Raw genomic sequence first — 18,625 nt, 5'->3', positions numbered from 1 at the left:
CAGTTCCTCTCTTTTCCCCTGCTTCCTCTCCTCCCTTCTCTTTTCCCTTTTCCTTCTTCCCTTTTCTCCTTCCACCTCCTTTTTTTCTTCCCTCCTCTTCCTTCAACAAACAAGTACTGAACATCTCTTGCGTGGCAAGCACTACCCCAGGTGAGGGGGGCACTCAATGTCTATGAGTCGTAGCCCCTGTCCTCAGAGAAATCAACATGGAAATAGATCAATGACAATTGCGTTATGATACAGTAAGCACTTTGGCTGCCAATAGCTGAGAGGAGAAAGAGGAATTTTTATGGAGAAGTTGACATGTGTGCTGGTTCTTGAAAGATGAGTAGGAGTTAGGCAAGCAGAAAAAAAGGGGGAAGAGGAGGGGTGGAGGTGGGGGAAAGGATATTCCAGGGAGAGACTACAGCATGATGCTTTCTGGGTCTGTGTACATGTGTGCTTACTATGACCTGTCACAGCGCCGCTGCAGAACAAACATGATTCATCTAAATGTGACATAAAGACACAATGTGGACTTGGGAGTCAGACCTACTGTGTCCAATTACGCTTTGCCTCTTGCTGGTCGTAGGACCTAGGGCAAGCTGACCCATCTCCCCGAGCCTTTGTCGTCTCATCTTCACAGTGGAGGTGCACCAGCTCATGGGTAGTGTGAAGTTTGGATGCAGTTGTGTCCGGGATGCAGTAGCACAGTGCCGGATGACAGTAAGCACACAGTGGGTGGCACGTAGGAGGTGGGATGCTGGGTGACATAAGGTTGTAAGGGTCATTTGTAAACTCTGAAATAATATCAAAATGTAATGGGAGTGGCATTTGGATTGTTTGCTCCCCAGAAGGCTTGTCTGACTGCAGTCTCCTCGGTAAATATTTAAAAGTGGTTGCTTGGTATCCAGACTCTGAGACAGGAAGTCTCCGAGGAAACGCTGGGGAGCAGAGGGCAGAGGGCTCTCTGTACACTGATCTAAAGAGGGCTACTGTTTGAGCTGACATGGAATCAGGAGGGGGGCTGGGGAGACTAGAAAGAGGGCCAGGATTAGAACTAAGTGATGGCCTGCTCTTATTAAACAGGAGCAAAATGAAGGCCGTGCTGGGGAGAGGCTCAGACATGCCTGTGTCCTCAGCGTTAGCAATGACCATCCCCATGCTAGTTACTGTACTTGAGTTAACATTGGCCTTTTGGGCTAAACTCGCCTTGTATAGAGTTGGGGATACTGAGGTTCATTTTGGGAGAGAGACTTCTTTCTGATCACATAGGTAACCCCCCTGTTCCAAGATATCTACCCTTGAATCTGGCGTGATGCTATTTCTCTCCTTATCGTTTCTAAGTCTCTGTTTCCCATCTGAAAGATGGTAATAATAGTATCTGTCTCTTGTGGGTTGTTGTGAGGATATGGATCAAAAGTGCTGAGCAGGATGCTGGCATGTGGGGAGGGCTCAGCCTTATTTTTATTACTTCCTTCCCTTTTGACCTGATTCCTGCTGAGTGTCGAATGAGCGCCTGACATGGTGCCTTGTGTGGCAACTTTAAAATAGCTGATTACATAATTCTCTCCTAAATCAGAAACGATTTTGTACTTGTAGAGGAGTAGTAGCAGGAGCTAAGAGTTTAAGAGAAATTTATGGGAGAAACACTTCAAACTGAGAATGACAGCTGAATATTACGCACTTACTAAGTGCCAGGCACTGGTCCAAGCAATTTACGTATAGTCACTCAGTCCTCACGGCAACCCTATGAAGTAGGTATTATGACCTCCTATTTTGCAGATGAGGAAATCAAAGCACAGAGAGATTAATTAATTGCCTGAGGTCACACAGCTAGTAAGTAATGGAATTCAAACCTACACAGTCTGGATACAGAAACTCTACTATTGACTTCTCATCAACCATTTTTTTGTTCCTGTCAAAATTATTTATTTAAAAAATTTAATGATAGAAAGCTCATTTGAACTATTAGAATGCTGTATTTTTAGTAGAAACACCAGTTGAGACCTGTGACTTGTCTGCTGACCAGAGAAGCTGAGGACCACTTGCATGACCATGGGATCAATAAATATTCTTGATGATGAGAAAATAGGAAGTGAAATGAAAAATGAAGGCAAGTTATCACTATTTGCAAGGCAAAAGAGACAGCCTCTCTCAGGGCAAAGTGTGTGTGCAGGAGAGGCGTTATTGTCAAACTCTGCTCCCAATATTCCTTCTGAGTCAAATAGAATCATATTTTCTGCTTCTTTTCTGTAAACTGGGACTAATACCTGCTGCACCCAGCAGCATCTTAGGAAGATAAAATAAGACAGTGTGATTCACTGCAGCATCATTCACAATAGCCAAGATATGGAAACAACATATGTGTCTGTCAATGGATGAATATATAAAGAGGATGTGGTAGAAAGAAAGAAAGAAAGAAACGAAGGAAGGAAGGAAAGAAGGAAGGAAGGAAAGAAGGAAGAAAAGGAATATATATATATATATATATTTTTTGTTTTGTTTTGTTTTGTTTTTTTTTTGCGGTACATGGGCCTCTCACTGTTGTGGCCTCTCCCGTTGCGGAGCACAGGCTCCGGACGCACAGGCCCAGCGGACATGGCCCACGGGCCCAGCCGGTCCGTGGCATGTGGGATCTTCCTGGACCGGGGCACGAACCCACATGCCCTGCATCGGCAGGCGGACTCCCAACCACTGCACCACCAGGGAAGCCCAAAAAGGAATATTATATATAAAGGAATATTACTCAGCCACGAGAAAGAAGGAAATCCTGTTATTTGTGACAACATGGATGGACCTTGAGGACATTCTGCTAGGTGAAATAAGTCAGAGAAAGACAAATACTGTATGATATCATTTATATGTGGAATCTAAAAAAGCTGAACTCATAGAGGCAGAGACTAGGATGGTGGTTACCAGGGACTAGGGGAAAGGGGGAGAGGTTGGCCAGAGGGTACGAACTTGCAGTTATAAGATGAATAAGTTCTGGTGATCTAATGTACAGCATAGTGATGATAGTTAAATAATACAGAAACTATATATATATAAATGGTATTATATATAAATATATATATTATATATATATATATAAACGGTATTATATGCTTGAAAGTTGCTAAGAAAGCATCTTAAATGTTCTCACCACAAAAAAGAAACGGTAACTAAGTGCCATGCTGCAGGTGTTAGCTAATGCTATGCTGGTAATCATTTTGCAATATATAAGTGTATTAAATCGACACAGTGTACACCTTAAACTTATGTAATGTTATACGTCAATTGTATATTTCAATAAAGCTGGGGGAAAAAAGACGACGAGAGTACTGGGCAGAGAGATCTCATAATGGTAATCAGAGCTGGCCAGGGAGGGACTGGCTTCTCTGACCGTCTCCAACAGGCTCTCAGGACTCTTCCTCCTTCTCTCCCCGTCTCACCCCAAATCTTCCAGTTCCCCCTTTCCTAAAGCATCTTGCCCTTAGCTCACAGGGATCATCGTTCGAGGACTACGGTGTGCCAGGGAGTTGCATTTTAGCGGAGGCATTTTGAAGACTGAAAAGGCATGAGGCCAGCAGGATGGCCAGTTTCTGATGTTTGCTCCTTTCGGGTGACTGCTTTCCAACCTGATAAACTGTCAAACATTTTCACAGGTAAAAGGCCACTTCTCGGGCTTCCCAGGTGGCGCAGTGGTTGAGAGTCCGCCTGCTGATGCAGGGGACGCGGGTTCGTGCCCCGGTCCGGGAGGATCCCACATGCCGCGGAGCGGCTGGGCCCGTGAGCCATGGCCTCTGGGCCTGCGCGTCGGGAGCCTATGCTCTGCAGTGGGAGAGGCCACAACAGTGAGAGGCCCACGTACCGCAAAAAAAAAAAGAAAAAAAAGGTCACTTCTCCCTACTGACAGAATCTATGCAAAATGACTGCCGGTTTGTCTTATTAGCAAGGGGCCTATCAGTGTGAGGTAGGGGAGGCAGAGGACAGATGCTGTGATGGATTCCTCACTGTGCTACCTGAGTCCTCAGAGGGCCAAAGAAGCTTGGGGACTGACAGCACGGATCCTCGTGCCCATCCATTTTTTAAACACCTGGTTGCCCACCGTTCATTCTAGGGGCAACAGTGGAGAATGGATCTACATAAGGAAATTTGCTGAAGCCTCATTTCCTCTCTGAAACTGTTCCTGATCCTCTTGGAGAGAGTCGAGGATTTTCTGCCAGTGGTGGCTGGCACTAAGGTGAACAGCTGTCTGACTGCTGAAGGTTGAGGATTTCCCAGGAAATCCTGGATTTTCAGTGCTAACCCTGGGCCAGTTCCAGGGAAACCGGCATAGTTGGTCACCCTGGATGGGACTGACTTTGCAAGTTTGCCACAGCCAGTTGTGAGCCTACACAAATGACTGAGTCACATCCTGGGCCTATTAGATCAGAATCATTAAGATACAGGTATATACTAGGTATAGGAATTTTAAAAACTCTCCAGATAATTCTAACGTGCAACCAAGGTTGAGAACCATTGGTCTGATAAAAATTAGGAACTTTCCCATTGACATCCCAGTGAATGAGAAAGACAACTTAAAAAATATATACACTGAGGGCTGTACAAGTAAGAAATCCTAGACTTTATCCAAGGAGCAAAAGATAAAGGGAAGAGGTTTATCATAGATTCTTAGGGTAGAAATTCAACCAAGCATTTTTCAAAGTGAGTGACATGGAACACTGAAGGTATTAAAGCCCATTAGTTTCCAACTGGGAAAGGAGTTCCTTTTAATGGATAAAGAAGATGTGGCACATATATACAATGGAATGTTAGCCATAAAAACAAACGAAATTGAGTTATTTGTAGTGAGATGGACGGACCTAGAGTCTGTCGTACAGCGTGAAGTAAGTCAGAGAAAAACAAATACTGTGTGCTAACACATATATATGGAATTAAAAAAAAGAAAAGATGGTTCTGAAGAACCTAGGGGCAAGACAGGAATAAAGATGCAGACCTACTAGAGAATGGACTTGAGGACACGGGGAGGGGGAAGGGTAAGCTGGGACAAAGTGAGAGAGTGGCACGGACATATATACACTACCAAACGTAAAATAGATAGCTAGTGGGAAGCAGCCACATAGCACAGGGAGATCAGCTCGGTGCTTTGTGACCACCTAGAGGGGTGGGATAGGGAGGGTGGGAGGGAGGGAGACGCAAGAGGGAGGAGGTATGGGGATATATGTATATGTATAGCTGATTCACTTTGTTATAAAGCAGAAACTAACACACCATTGTAAAGCAATTATACTCCAATAAAGATGTTAAAAAAATAAAATAAAATTCTCTCTAGATTCTTCTGAGTAGTCAGTCTTTGCCAGGTAATAGTATGTCTTTCACACTCCTCCAGTCTAGGGGTTGACAAACTGTAGGCTGGGGCCAAATCCAGCCCATCACCTGTTTTTGTAAGTAAAGTTTTATTGGAACATAGCCAACCCACTCATATACATTTGGTCAGTGGTTGCTTCCACACTACCGTGGCAGAACTGAGTAGTTGCAACAAAGGTTGTGTGGTCCAGAAAGCCTCAAATAGTTACTTTGCAAACACCTTCTCTATTTCATGCAAAAGGTCTTTTTTATCAGAAAACAGGTGACAGGATCTGAGCCTTTGGCTGGCAATAGTATTTAGTTCGAATGTAATACACTCACTTTCTGTATTAACATCAACTGATATTGGTTTTCCGTTTATGGTACTAATACAAAGTTTCTTTTTAAGATAAATTTGTGTCAAAAAGATGAGTGGATTTAAAGAAAATAGTTACTAGAATTATTAGTACAACATGTGGCACATGTATCTGGCAATGTTCAAGAAGGTCACACTTAAGTCTGAAGTCTGGGAAACATTATTCAATGTATCCAATTCCCTCATTTTACAGATAAACGGAGGCTTGGTGGTTAAGTCATCTGCGCAGGGTCACTTACTTGCTTATGGAAAAAACTGGACTCCTCTCTCTCAGGACAATGTTCTTTCACCTCTAACTGGTCACTCATTTGTACTTTGAAACCAGTTAACACGAATGCAAAGTACTGCAGTATTTAAAGTCAATAAACTGAATTCAGCCAGAAAATATCCTGGTGACATTTCCACAGATACGTTTAGTAGTCACTGATGGGCAATTTGAAACACAATAGAGGGGTCATTCATATCTTTAAACATGAATCTTGGGTAATTAGTGGCATATTGTTTAATTAAGTTGATTGCTTCTTGGGCATGGTTTCCTTGAAACAATAAATTTGATTAAAAGTCTTGTTTTTTTTGGTTTTAAATCAAAATCTACGTAAATGCTTGTCAGAGCAAAAAGTTAATGGTCACCATGGTCTCACTGATAACAAAGCTGAATCTGCTGTTCTTAGATCCTATTCTCACTTGGATCAGCTTTTGAAGTCTGTTAGCCAAGGATGTAGACAAGATAGCTAGGAAAGTGTGTTAGGAAACCTTTGAAAGGTGCTGAGAATACAGGGAGCTCTTCGCTGCTGTTTATTCACGTTTTCAGAGATGCAGTTATAAAGTGACAGGTATGACTATTAGTAGTTTGGCCATCATTCTAAATGGGTACAAATATTTGCATCATTCATCAAATAAGGCTGAAAATAGAAAAAACGTCCCCTTGGATCAGGTCTCAATATGATATATGCTTACATATGCTGTGTGTTCTGAAAAATAAGTGAAACTTTTTAGATTAAAAAAGTGATCTTTCTCCTAAATTTGGGGTTATTTTTATGTTGGCATTTTAAGAACACCTTTTAATGAAGATTGGTATAGTTAGGTCATTTTCCAGAAAGACAAGTTTCCTTAGGCTATGCTGTCTGGGTTATACATGTCAATGTGATATTTACCATCAAAGGTGACTATGGGGTTGAGACCTGACCTTAAGGACATGTGGACTTAAGACTCTTCAAGGTGGTGGGTACCGTTGTTTCCAAAGTTACTGGCAGTACACTCAGAAACGTAAACAATGTGATGGGCCTACCACGCCCTGAGCTCTGGTAGAGGGCGATTTATTGGGGCAGCCCTTTTGTGGGCTACACCCAGAGGAGAGGTAAGCAAATTGACTCCTGATTATTTCACTCATGATTATGTCTTTCCAGATGAGCACTGTTCATCTAGGCAGGAAAACCAGTAGCTTAGCAGCCCTGTTACTGGGTATTTCTGCAGGGAGGCCCTTTGCATTCTGGCCATCAGAACTTACGAGCTAACAGCCTTTTGGGGGAAAACCACCACCTCCCAGCTGCCGTTGTCATCAACAGGAGGACAAGGGTCAAGCTTCAAGATGAGTTGGCTTTTACCCTGTGACAAGTGAGGCAAATCAGTGTGAGGGAGAGCCTAGACCAGAGGGGCAGGAATGCATCATCGCTGGTGGAAATTCAGCCAGATAAAGACATTATGGGGACACCTGCCCACTAGCCCAGCTTTCCCATTTAAGGTCTGTGTCTCATGAAGTGGTTCTCAACCAACCAGGAGCTATTTGCCTCCCTGAGGACATTTGGCAATGTCCAGAGACATTTTTGCTTGTCACAAATAGGGGAGTGTTAGTGGTGTCTAGTCATAGAGGCCAAGGATTCTGCTAAACATCCCACAGGGCACAGAACAGCCCCTCACAGCAAAGAATTATCTGGTTGCAAGTGCCAATAGTGCTAAAATCTGGTATGTGAAGGGTCTACAGCCCTGATCTAACGGCTATAACAGTTCTGTCAACATGTTACTTTAAGGTGTTGAGAAGGCTGAGCTTCTAGTGGTAAATGGTACATAGGTACTGACTAAAGCAAGGTCCCCAGTCACAAAGAACGCATCGCTGTGGTTACCTAAAAGGGAGGATTAGAAGTGGACCATGGTGTCTTTCTCTCTTTGATTTGATTTCAAAGGAACACAGATGACAAATCTGAAAGATGAGTAGTGGGATAAGGTAACTAGGAGGAAGAATTTGAGTTAAAGTGGGTCCAAAGGGAGAAGTCTGTCATCACCCCCTGCCTCTTTGTCTGCATCACGTCCTCACTGGCAGCCCCAGTTGGCTCATTCCTGGGGGCCCTTCAGTGCTGTGTTGGGCTGGACAACTCAGAATTTCTTCTAGAGGCAGAATAACATGCATTGTCTTGAAACCAGACTTTGTGTCCTGGGGAAAATGTCTGCTTTGAGGTTGTCCACTGATTGTTTGGGGCGTTAGAGACCTCTGAAGAGGGTTACACCTCTAGATATCCAATGACTGCTGTACTGCCTCAACAAAAGTTGAGGGAAAGGTGGTGATGGGGAGGTGACAACTATTTCTCAACTGTGAAAGGAACCGTGCCTTCAAGAGTTATGAAAAATGAAGCACTTTTCTCATTGGAAAAGAATTACCCGTTTCCTTCTTCTATTGCCAAAGGCTGTTTTGTTTTTTTCTTTTCTTTTGTTTTTTGCCAGTTCACTGAGAGTATGAACTTGGGATTCATCGCTTACAGGAAAAAAGGAAGCTAGTGTACTCTGGCATCCTCCAGAGTCAATGATAACTGGGCAGATGGAATTGAAAAGTGAAAATATTGGGGGCTGAGCTGAGCCGTTACAGCATGGAATAGTGCTGTGTAGTAGGACATAACCAACAGTATGTGAACAAGTTCAGATTTGCTGAAAAGGAAACAAGGTGAAAGAGCTAAATTTGCTTTGAGCAAGTTTTTGTCTCCTCCAGAATCAAAACAATGAATGTTATTCTTCCCCTGGTAAGAGAGTTGCAATATGCATTGGATCCAAACTTATTAATTATTTCTTTAAAATTCTTCTTAATATTTTTATCTTCCTTTTCATTCCCACCACAATCCAAACCTCCATCACTAAAAGGGTGAATTAGTTTACTGCCTTCCCATCTGATCTTCAAATCTTCATTCTCTTTCTATTTCAGTCCATCCAATAGTAGTCATAGTCATTGAAGTAGTAACATTAATAAAAACAATAGTTATAAGAAAGCAATACTGATAAAGCAATGTTGCCCATCCCTAACGATAGGTAAGGTCAACCTTGGCCACAGTGATATTCAAAGAGGTAGGCACATACCTCAGCCAATCAGAATTTTCCCTGGCATTGTATGTATAGATGCTTAGAGAAAACTCATTTCCTTGGGGTAGTTAATCTGGAGTTACGTGAGGCCATGGAACTCTCTGTGGTGCCTGAACTACCTGTGGCCAGGCCTCCCTCTCATCAACTCCTTTTGCCTCCCCCATCATTGAAAAGAAAAAGTTCATTTTCAATAGGAGAGAATAAGGCTAGGACATGGAAAGAAAAAGAGTGTGTGAGAGAGAGAGAAAGAGAGGAAAGAACACTAGCTGACAAGATGATTTCCCCAGCCCTGGAGATGAATCATGATCCATCACTATCCCCTTCACCTTTGCCAGTGATTGGTCTAGGATGGGCTTTTGACCAATTCTGGCCGATGAGATAGAAAGGGATGTCTGCCTGGGCGTTCCCAAAAGATTTTCCTCACTGATAGGGGACTGGTACAGGAGGAGAAAGACATTTTTTTTCTCCATCCCCTTCCTTCCTTCTTGTGACCCTATCATGTGAGATTACTAATTTGAACACACGCATGGCCATTATCTTGCATCCAGGAGGGGAGGTGTTGCCAGTACCTCAAGGTGGCAGAATGGAAAGGCAGACATAGCCTGAGTCCTTAATGACGTGACTGAACTGCTGAACCAGCCCTAGAGTGCCCTCCTTTCAGATTCCTGTTAGGGTTAATCATTAAGGGGTGGGATAGGGAGGGTGGGAGGGAGGGAGAGGCAAGAGGGAAGAGATATGGCAACATATGTATATATATAACTGATTCACTTTGTTATAAAGTAGAAACTAACACACCATTGTAAAGCAATTATACCCCAATAAAGATGTTAAAAAAAAAAAGTCTTTGTTATTTAAGCCACTGTGAGTCCCGTAGTCTGTGAACAAATACATACTAACTTAAAGACAAAACAGACAAAAAAACAGAATTTATACACACAAATTACCTCAATCCCAGACTTCTCTCTTGAGTTCCAGATCCAGCTACCTGCTAGGCATTAAACCCAGGTGGAACACAGAAATCTCAAACTCAACAGATCCCCAAACCAAACTCATCCTCTCACCTTGCAAACTTTGCCTCATCCCCCGGGTGCATCACCATCATCCACTTGCATGCACAAGCCAGTTACCTTGGAGTCCCTCTGTAGCCTTTCTTGTCCCTCACCTCCCATATCCTGTCAGTCAGCGAGTTATGTCGGTTTGACCCTCCAATCTGTCCTCGTCTCTCCAATCCCATCGTCACTGTTTTAGTTGGGGGCAGGGGTTCATCATCTTTCTCCAAGCTTTCAAGTGCTTTACTTGGAAGTGCTGACTTTCAAGTGCTTTACTTGCCTTTGGTCATGTTTCTCTCCAGACCTTTCTCCACCAGCTTCCAGCATGGTCCATCCAAAGGGCAGTGCTTACCTTGTCATTCCCTTGTCTGAGATCGATTAGGGCTTCTCTACTGCCTAAGGTAGTGGTTCTCAAAATGTGGTGCCTAGACCGGCAGCATCAGCATCACCAGGGAACTTGTCAGAGATACAGATTCTCAGGCCCCACCATAGAGTGTCTACTGAATCAGACGCTCTGCTGATGGGGCCCAGCTCTCTGTTTAAACAAGCCTTCCAAAGGAATCTGTTGTGCAAAGTTTAAAAACCACTACTAGCTTAAGGCAATAAAGCGCAATTTCCTTGGAGTAATGGGTTGAATAGTGTCCCCTATTCATGTCTACTCAGAACCTCGGAATGTGACCTTATTTGGAAGTAGAGCCTTTGCAGATGTAATTAGTTAAGGATCTCAAGATGAGCCCAGGACTTCCCCGGTGGCACAGTGGTTAAGAATCCACCGGCCAATGCAGGGGTCACGGGTTCGAGCCCTGGTCCAGGAAGATCTCACATGCCGCAGAGCAACTAAGCCCATGTGCCACAACTACTGAGCCTCCGAGCCACAACTATTGAGCCCACGTGCCACAACTACTGAAGCCCGTGCGCCTAGAGCTTGTGCTCCGCAACAAGAGAAGCCACTGCAATGAGAAGCCCATGCACTGCAACGAAGAGTAGCCCCCGCTAGAGGCAACTAGAGAAAGCCCGCGCGCAGCAACAAAGACCCAATGCAGCCAAAGATAAATAAATAAATAAGGAAAGAACGCCAAACCTCTATAGGTGGTTTAAAACAAAAGAAAGATGAGCTCATTCTGGACTTAGGGAGGGTCCTAATGCCAATGACTGGTGTCCTTAGAAGAAGAGGAGAAAGCATAGAGACACATAGGGAAGAAGGCCCTGTGAAGATGGAGGCAGAAATTAGGGTTATCCTGCCAGGAGCCAAGAAATGCAGTGCCCCAGGGCCACCAGAGTCTGAAAGAGGCAAGAAAGGATTCTTCCCTAGAGCCTTCGGAGGGAGTGTGGCCCTGCTAACATGCTGATTTCAAAGTCCCTAGACTCTAGAACTTTGAGAGAATAAATTTCCATTGTTTGAAGCCCCCCAGTTTGTGGTAGTTTGCACAGCAGCCCTAGGAAACCAATATACATTGCATGGCATGCAAGGGACTTCGGGTCTCAACCCTGTGCTCCTGTCTAGTCTTGCCTCCTGTCTCTGTCCCTGCTCATCGATCTTTCTATCAAAAATATGTATGGAACGCCTGTTATGTGTCAAGCCCCAGAGCTACAGCAGTGAGTAAGACACAGTGTCTGCCCCCAGAAGCTCACAGCCTGGGGGACAGGGTAGCAGCTGCCCAGGCAATTGCTGTGTGATGTGCTGAGTGCTTTGGCAGGGCTAGAGCTCAGCTCACCAGCAGCACCAGCCTTCCTGGACCTCTCTGTGCTCCTGCATTACAAAGAATGCCTTTCTCCACTCTAGAAACCCTATTCTACTCTCACTTCTCCCACAGGGCATCATTCCCTCCTCTGTCCAACTTTTGAACCTTGTTACCATGGACACGTTTCTATTAGTGTGTCCACCACACGTCATTATAATTATTTATTTGTGTGCCTCCTGACCAGACTGTGAGCTATTTTGAGGGCATATGGACTCTGGTCGTTTATCTTATTCCTCTTTTTATCTCCAGAGCCTCAAACAGCACCTGGATTCTGGTAGTTTCTCTAAAAGAATATGTCAAGCTGGCTGAGAGGACGGAGAGTGGCTCCCTGCCTTTCTGCCGCCAGTTCACTGTGCAGCTCTGAGATGGGAGGCAGGAGAGTGTGCGGCCTGGTCTGGGGTGGAGGAAGGAGCAGGAAGGGGTAGTTCTCTGGGTTGCATTTGGTGTAAGAAGCCCAGGAGGAGGGCATGGGGCTAAGAAGGCTTGAAATGCCATGGTCAGGGCATGTGGGCAGGCTGAGGGGTGGGGATGGTTCGTGGTCAGAGCAAGGGCACAGCTCTAGTGAGGCCTGTGGGAGGCTTTTGCTTCAACACTGGTTCTCAAACACCGAGGAACACCAGAACCTCCTGGAGGGCTTTTTCAGCAGCAATTGCTGGGCAGTGCCCCCAGAGTTTCTGATTCAGTAGATCTGGGGGTGGGGAGCTGATCATTTGCATTCCTAACAAAAGCCTAGGCGATAATAAATGATGCTGGTCTGGGGGCCACATTTGGGACTATTGCACTGAGGAATACCTGATAGTAGACCCATGCTTCTACGTTAGGACCACAGCTCTCAGAACTGCGCACAGTCTAGCAAGCACTTGAAAAATGTCTGTTATTACCATCATCTTCATCATTTCAAAAGGCCCCTTTAAACCTACAGTGGTGCCCATCTTTGCTGGGCCTTTGGATTCATGTTGCCGAGCTGTAGAGCAGAGTTGCCCAGGTGCGCTGGGATACGCTAGAATCCATCCCCTACACAAAGTGACCCTGGGTTCCTATAACTAGAGTTCTTGGGTCAGGTTTTCAGTTTGCATGTCCTTCCTTCTGTCAGTGGTTTTGTCCTTGCCAGCCTTTCCCCCCCACCTCTTTAAAATGACTGCTTTTAATCTATTATAGCCAAGAAATCTCCACAGCCCAGATCGTGTAATTGTGCCAAAAAATGTAGCTAGACTTTAAGTGGGTGAGTTGTCATTAAATAGAGAAGGTATGCTTTAGTGCATGTCATGTTTTCACATTAGAAGCCATTTTTGTTTCCTCTTATGGATAGTGGTAATATGAAGGACTAACTTTCTGGGACAAAAGGTTTCCTGATAGGAGAGATATTACTGCATGGCCTAGGCTGAGGATCACAGTTGAGTGTACACTCTTGGTTAAAGCCGTGCTTACTTTTTTTTTTTTTTTTGGCAATACGCGGGCCTCTCACTGCTGTGGCCTCTCCCGCCGCGGAGCATAGGCTCCGGACACGCAGGCCCAGCGGCCATGGCTCACGGGCCCAGCCGCTCTGCGGCATGTGGGATCTTCCCGGACCGGGGCACAAACCCGTGTCCCCTGCATCGGCAGGCGGACCTCCAACCACTGCGCCACCAGGGAAGCCCCAAGCCGTGCTTACTTTTGTCTGAAATTCCCAAACACATTCTCACCTGTCTCTAGAGCCTCCCTTCTTTTCTCAGGAATCTGGACCTGGTCCCCACCTGTCATGTAGCTCCCAGGTATTCCCGATCCACCTTCTTCTGAACTTGCTGGTTTGGAACTCCTGCTACAAGTCCCAAACTAGTCTCCATTTCAGACAATATTTGTGTTGGCTAAATATTACCACAAGTGAGTCATAAACGTGGCATGTTGACAAACACTGTGGCAGATCGCTGAGCAGATGTTCTAACATTTACAAGTTGGTTTTCATTTACCGACCCTCAGAATGACATCAGCGGTGTGCTGAGCTAGTCTGGTCCGGATCGTGGTGTGCGGTTCACTGTTTCTCAAACTCTGTGCTCATTAGCATCACCTGGGGAGCATTTAGAAATCCCAACGCCCAGGCCAACCACCAGACTAATTAATTCAGACTCTCTGGGGGTGGGACTCAGGCATCAGTGGTTTTTAGAACTCCCCAGGTGACTCCAACACCCAGCCAAGTTTAAGAACTTGTTCCCCAGTCCATTGCTTCTCAGACTTTAACGTGCATGGGAATCACTTGAGGATCTTGTTAAAATGTAGATTCTGATTCAGTAGGTCCGAGTGGGCCTGAGATTCTGCATTTCTAGAAGCACCCAGGCCATGTGGATGTTGCTGTTAGCCCAGGGTCCATACTATGAGTAACAAGGCAGCAGTCCTTTCTAGCGCCTGTGCATTAGTCTGGAAAAAAATTTCCAGAAATCAACAGTCCTCTTGAGTTTGTGATTATTTCCACATTTATCCATGGCACCCCTAGATCTTGCTCCCTGTCTATGACTCTGCCACCTCTAGCCACACTCTTATGGCAAAGTCATCTCACTCTTTGTGTCAATATTCTATTTTCCTCTAGATGGTGATCCTCTTGAAAACAATTCACACAGTAGAATAGAAGAGTCATCTGGCTGAACCTAAGCTTTTTCCTGTGGATCTATTTTTCTGTCTCTGCACAGAGCTCACTGAGCACAGGGACATGGCCTCCAGGCTAAGCAAACTCTGAACACTGTGTTTCAGGAAATGATAATATCCAAGTGTCCGTTATTACTGCTCCAAATAGGTTAGGCACAAACACTATGTCTTGAGTTCAAAAAATGATGGCAAAAGGATTGGAGGAAAGCGAAAAAAAAGTAATTTTTCAGTTTTCAGAATTGGCTAGGATTCCATATCAGAGTACCTTGGAAAATGTAATTTCCTGGCCAACATTCTATTGGCTTTAGAGCAATATCTGTCAAACAGTTATCTGTGGACTCTGGTTTGTGGACATATTTTTGGGAATTCAACCTTCCTAGTAGGCTTTTTATATAGTGTCTTTAGTGCTGATAATAACTAATATATAAAAACAAATATAAAGCATACTGTATCATGAGGATGAGCAGGGGCTAGCACGTGACTTCAATGCCTGCATTTGTGTTTCTATTTAAAAAGCATGCCAAATAGCCGTACTTTAATTGTTACAAGCTCATGGTGAAAGAACAGAGAACAGAGGGAGGTTTAATATAAAAAGCCTGCATTTTAGCCAAGAGAAGGCCCAATTGTCTTACAGGGAGTCATACAAACAAAAGTTTCTCAGTAGTTTGGATAGAGAAACGTGACAGGAGAGCTAAGAAGTCACACACTGCATCATATTTTAGACATGCTGCAACTCAGAAAAACCACATTATAGCAATCTGTGCCATTTTTACATTTAATCTCAGCAAAATAACATTATCTGTTACACTAAATCAATACCATACTTTTGCACCTCATGGACTTGAATTTTACTAGCATTTAGTTTGCAAATTTGTTTTGGTTGTGTAGTTGCTTTAAAACTATAAGCATCGTAGTTTTAAGTTTGTACACATTCAAGTCATTGTCTAATGCAGTAATTTGTCCTTTAAAAAGGTTTTGCATTTACTCATCTAGAAACACAGTCTTAGAACATATTCATTCTTTATGCACATGTTAAATTCCACTAATATTTTCTACAATGTCACAGGGGCATGGTGTAGGATCACGTATTCTGTTCCAGTACACCATTAAGTGGACACTGTTGGGAAGGGAAGCTGAGTTCCTAAATTACATTTTTACCTTAGCTGCAAATATTATAACAAACATTTTCTAGGGAAAAATTTCCCTTCCTGGAAGTAATGCCTGATGGTGACATTTTCAGACCAGAGGGCTGTAGATGGTCCAGTATAACAAGTCACTGGTGAGTAATATGGGCCCATGAGAAAGCCTGGTCATACCTATGATTTGGAGGGAAAATAAAGTGCTTACAGGCTGATGGAACTCTGGCTCTCCGCTCCCTGATGGGTGGCTGAGAGGCTGCACGGCTGCCAAGGGTTGGGCCTGCCCTTCGTACAACGGTTGCCTGCCTTCTGACAGGGAGTAAGATTGGCTCTGGGGATTCAAAAAAGAAATACATAAAATGCTAGACCACTCACACAAGCCAGCTGCCCCTTTCAAGGGGTGACTTTCAAGGGGTGAAAACATCCTCTTAAGCTGCTCAACCAGGAGCCAATGATTTTTCCTGAGGTCCTCTGCATGGTTCACAAGTATTTTATTTTATTTATTAAAAAAAATTTTTTTTTCTTTTGGCTGCGCTGCATGGCTTGCGGAATCTTAGTTCCCTGACCAGGGATCAAACCCATGACCCCTGCCCTGGAAGCTTGGAGTCCAAACCACTGGACCACCAGGGAGCCCAGGCAGGATCAGAAGTATTTTATTTTATTATTTAAAAATTTTTTTCCAGGATCAGAAGTATTTTAAAAGTAGGTTTCAGTTTCTCTGAAAGATAATCTAAATGGAAGCTTCGTAACCTTGGCTAGTATGAAAATGCTACTTACAGATGATTTTAAAAATAATGCCTCTTCGAAGAAAACGCTTGTAGGTTTGCCACCATCTGAGCACAAGTTTGATTTAGAGCAAAGGAGAAAATCTTATTAACAAAGTTCTAGTTTACAGAAGATTTTGGAGTTTTATTCTCTTCGCTCCTAGTGTACACAAAATAAATACGTCTTCCTGTGGGAAGCCACATTAGGTGCAACAAAACCTTATTAAAATTCTTATTGCCATAGCTTTAAGTATACCTTTTTCACTGTAAAAAAAAAAAAAAAATCAAGATTTAACTCTGACCTGCCTTATGCATAGTTGGCTCCAAATGGTAGTATTTTTGTCAGTTTTTAGCCATTAATAGTTTATAGACATGCTATTCACATGAGCCTAGACATTTCAGAAGAAAAGTAAAATACTAAATCCATTCCGTGAGCATTTGCAAATATCTGGTCATTTCGTGCTGTTTAGAAAAAATACTGGGATATTTTCACCTTTCAACCCAAGTTGTATAGGTTTATGAGAACACTTGTATCTTTACTGATATTTGCAACATGAGCCTGTATTCCCAAAACACCGATGGGCACAGTCTATGAAACTTTGTGCAGCTTTGCTGCAAACTAACATCTTTAGTCATGTATTCCTTAAATACTATTTTAACTGCTTGCTCTCTGCAAGGCACCGTTTACCACCTTGTTTTAAATACTTCTCTTTCACGCCTCCAAAGAGACTTCTGACTAATGTAGAAAAAATATATTCCAAATGCATTTTGAAAGCATGGTTTGCCGTTGTGAAAACCAACAATTAGGAGTGATCACAATGATAAAGTATAAAAGTATCAATCATGATTTCATAGTTTAAATTTCTCCACATGCTAACCAAAATTAGAACTTGGTTTGATTCCCGAAAGCAGTAAATACTTACATGGCGATTGCCCATTTTCTTTTTTTCAGAGATAGTTGTTCTGTATTTCATTAAGAGATCAGTTCTCCTACAGGCCAAGTTTATAATGGTTTTCCCAGGGCATAATATCTCTTGAGTTTAATAAGTAACCGTTGGCATTGCATTTGAATACATTGTTGGGGATGGGTAGGGAGTGGCAGCAGCTACAAATGATCTTAACCTGCCCACGCTGCCTTGGTTGGCCATCTTTTAAAACTAAAATATTTATTAATAAATCGAGTGTTGGCTTTGCAAGTTGAATATCTTATTCACAGCTAAAGGACTAAACCTTTCTCACTCCTGGATTATTGCAAGAGTTATTATTTTTTATTTTAGGTGTTCATTTAAAATTTTATACCTTTAGGAGCTTCCCTGGTGGTCCAGTGGTTAAGACTCTGTACTCCCAAAGCAGGAGATTTGGGTTCGATCCCTGGTCGGGGAACTAAGATCCCGCAAGCCGCATGGTGCGACCAAAAAAAAAAAAAGTGTACGTTTTCACTAAGATTTTATACCTTGGAGTGATAAAAGCATTAACCAAACAAGACTGAAAAATCTTCTTATTTTACTAACATCACCCTTATTATTACAAAGGATCTTTTTGAAGGCTACATTGAGTTATGCTAACATCATTTTTATAATTTAGCTAGTTTCTAAATTTAAAAAGTAATATGTGCAGATGGTACATTTTTCCCCCTAATAATATGAAGAGGTACCATGAAAAGTAAGCTTATTGACCGCTCAGTCCATGCCCTCTGTGGTTTGAGTCCTTCCAGAAATGGTATGCATACACAGCCATGTTTATCTGTCTGTTTATCTGCCTAGCTATCTTTGGTATGCTTTTTTTCAACAAATGGGTTGGTACATTGCCTTCTATTCCATGCCTTCTGGGCTTCATATACTAAATAGATACAAGACATTGGCACATTTCTTTTTCGGTGGCCGCATGTTCGTCTACTATGGGTATGAACCAAAGCTTATTTAATCAAGGTCATTTAGGTTATTTTGGTCTTTTGAATGACTATCTTCATTTATGCATCTTTGCATATGTGTGCATGTTTATCTGTAGAATAAAATCTAAGAATGCAATAGCTGGCCAAAATGTATATGCTGTAAAATTCTGAGAGATGTTGCCAAGTTGTCCTATACACAGACATAAAAATGCTGAACGACTTTCAAAGGCCAGCTGACCCACGAGGCTGACTTTCAAAAGACAAAGTGTATACCTTCCTACAGTAATATGCCAGTACTCCTTTCTCCACATAATGGCCAACACTGAAGATTTTCAAACTTTTTCATTTCTGCCAATTTCAAAGATAAAGAATGGTTATCGCACTGTTTAATTTACA

The 18,625-nt window shown here is 43.1% G+C and overlaps 1 protein-coding gene across 1 annotated transcript in view; it reads right to left on the bottom strand.

Moving 5' to 3' along the window:
* ANXA13 (annexin A13) overlaps window positions 1-17,340 on the bottom strand; it is a 56,388-nt gene extending 39,048 nt beyond the window's left edge. Inside the window, exon 1 of the mRNA XM_029222562.1 lies at window positions 17,262-17,340. Within this exon, the coding sequence (XP_029078395.1) occupies window positions 17,262-17,312 (51 nt within the window). The 5' untranslated portion in view covers window positions 17,313-17,340. The remainder of the gene's footprint in view (window positions 1-17,261) is intronic.
* Window positions 17,341-18,625: the final 1,285 nt, after the last annotated feature.

This window comes from Monodon monoceros, unplaced genomic scaffold (assembly GCF_005190385.1).
Source record: "Monodon monoceros isolate NGI ecotype Baffin Bay Population unplaced genomic scaffold, NGI_Narwhal_1 Super_Scaffold_14, whole genome shotgun sequence".
Classification (NCBI taxonomy): Eukaryota; Metazoa; Chordata; class Mammalia; order Artiodactyla; family Monodontidae; genus Monodon; species Monodon monoceros.
This window is presented reverse-complemented; position numbering and strand designations above follow the sequence as displayed.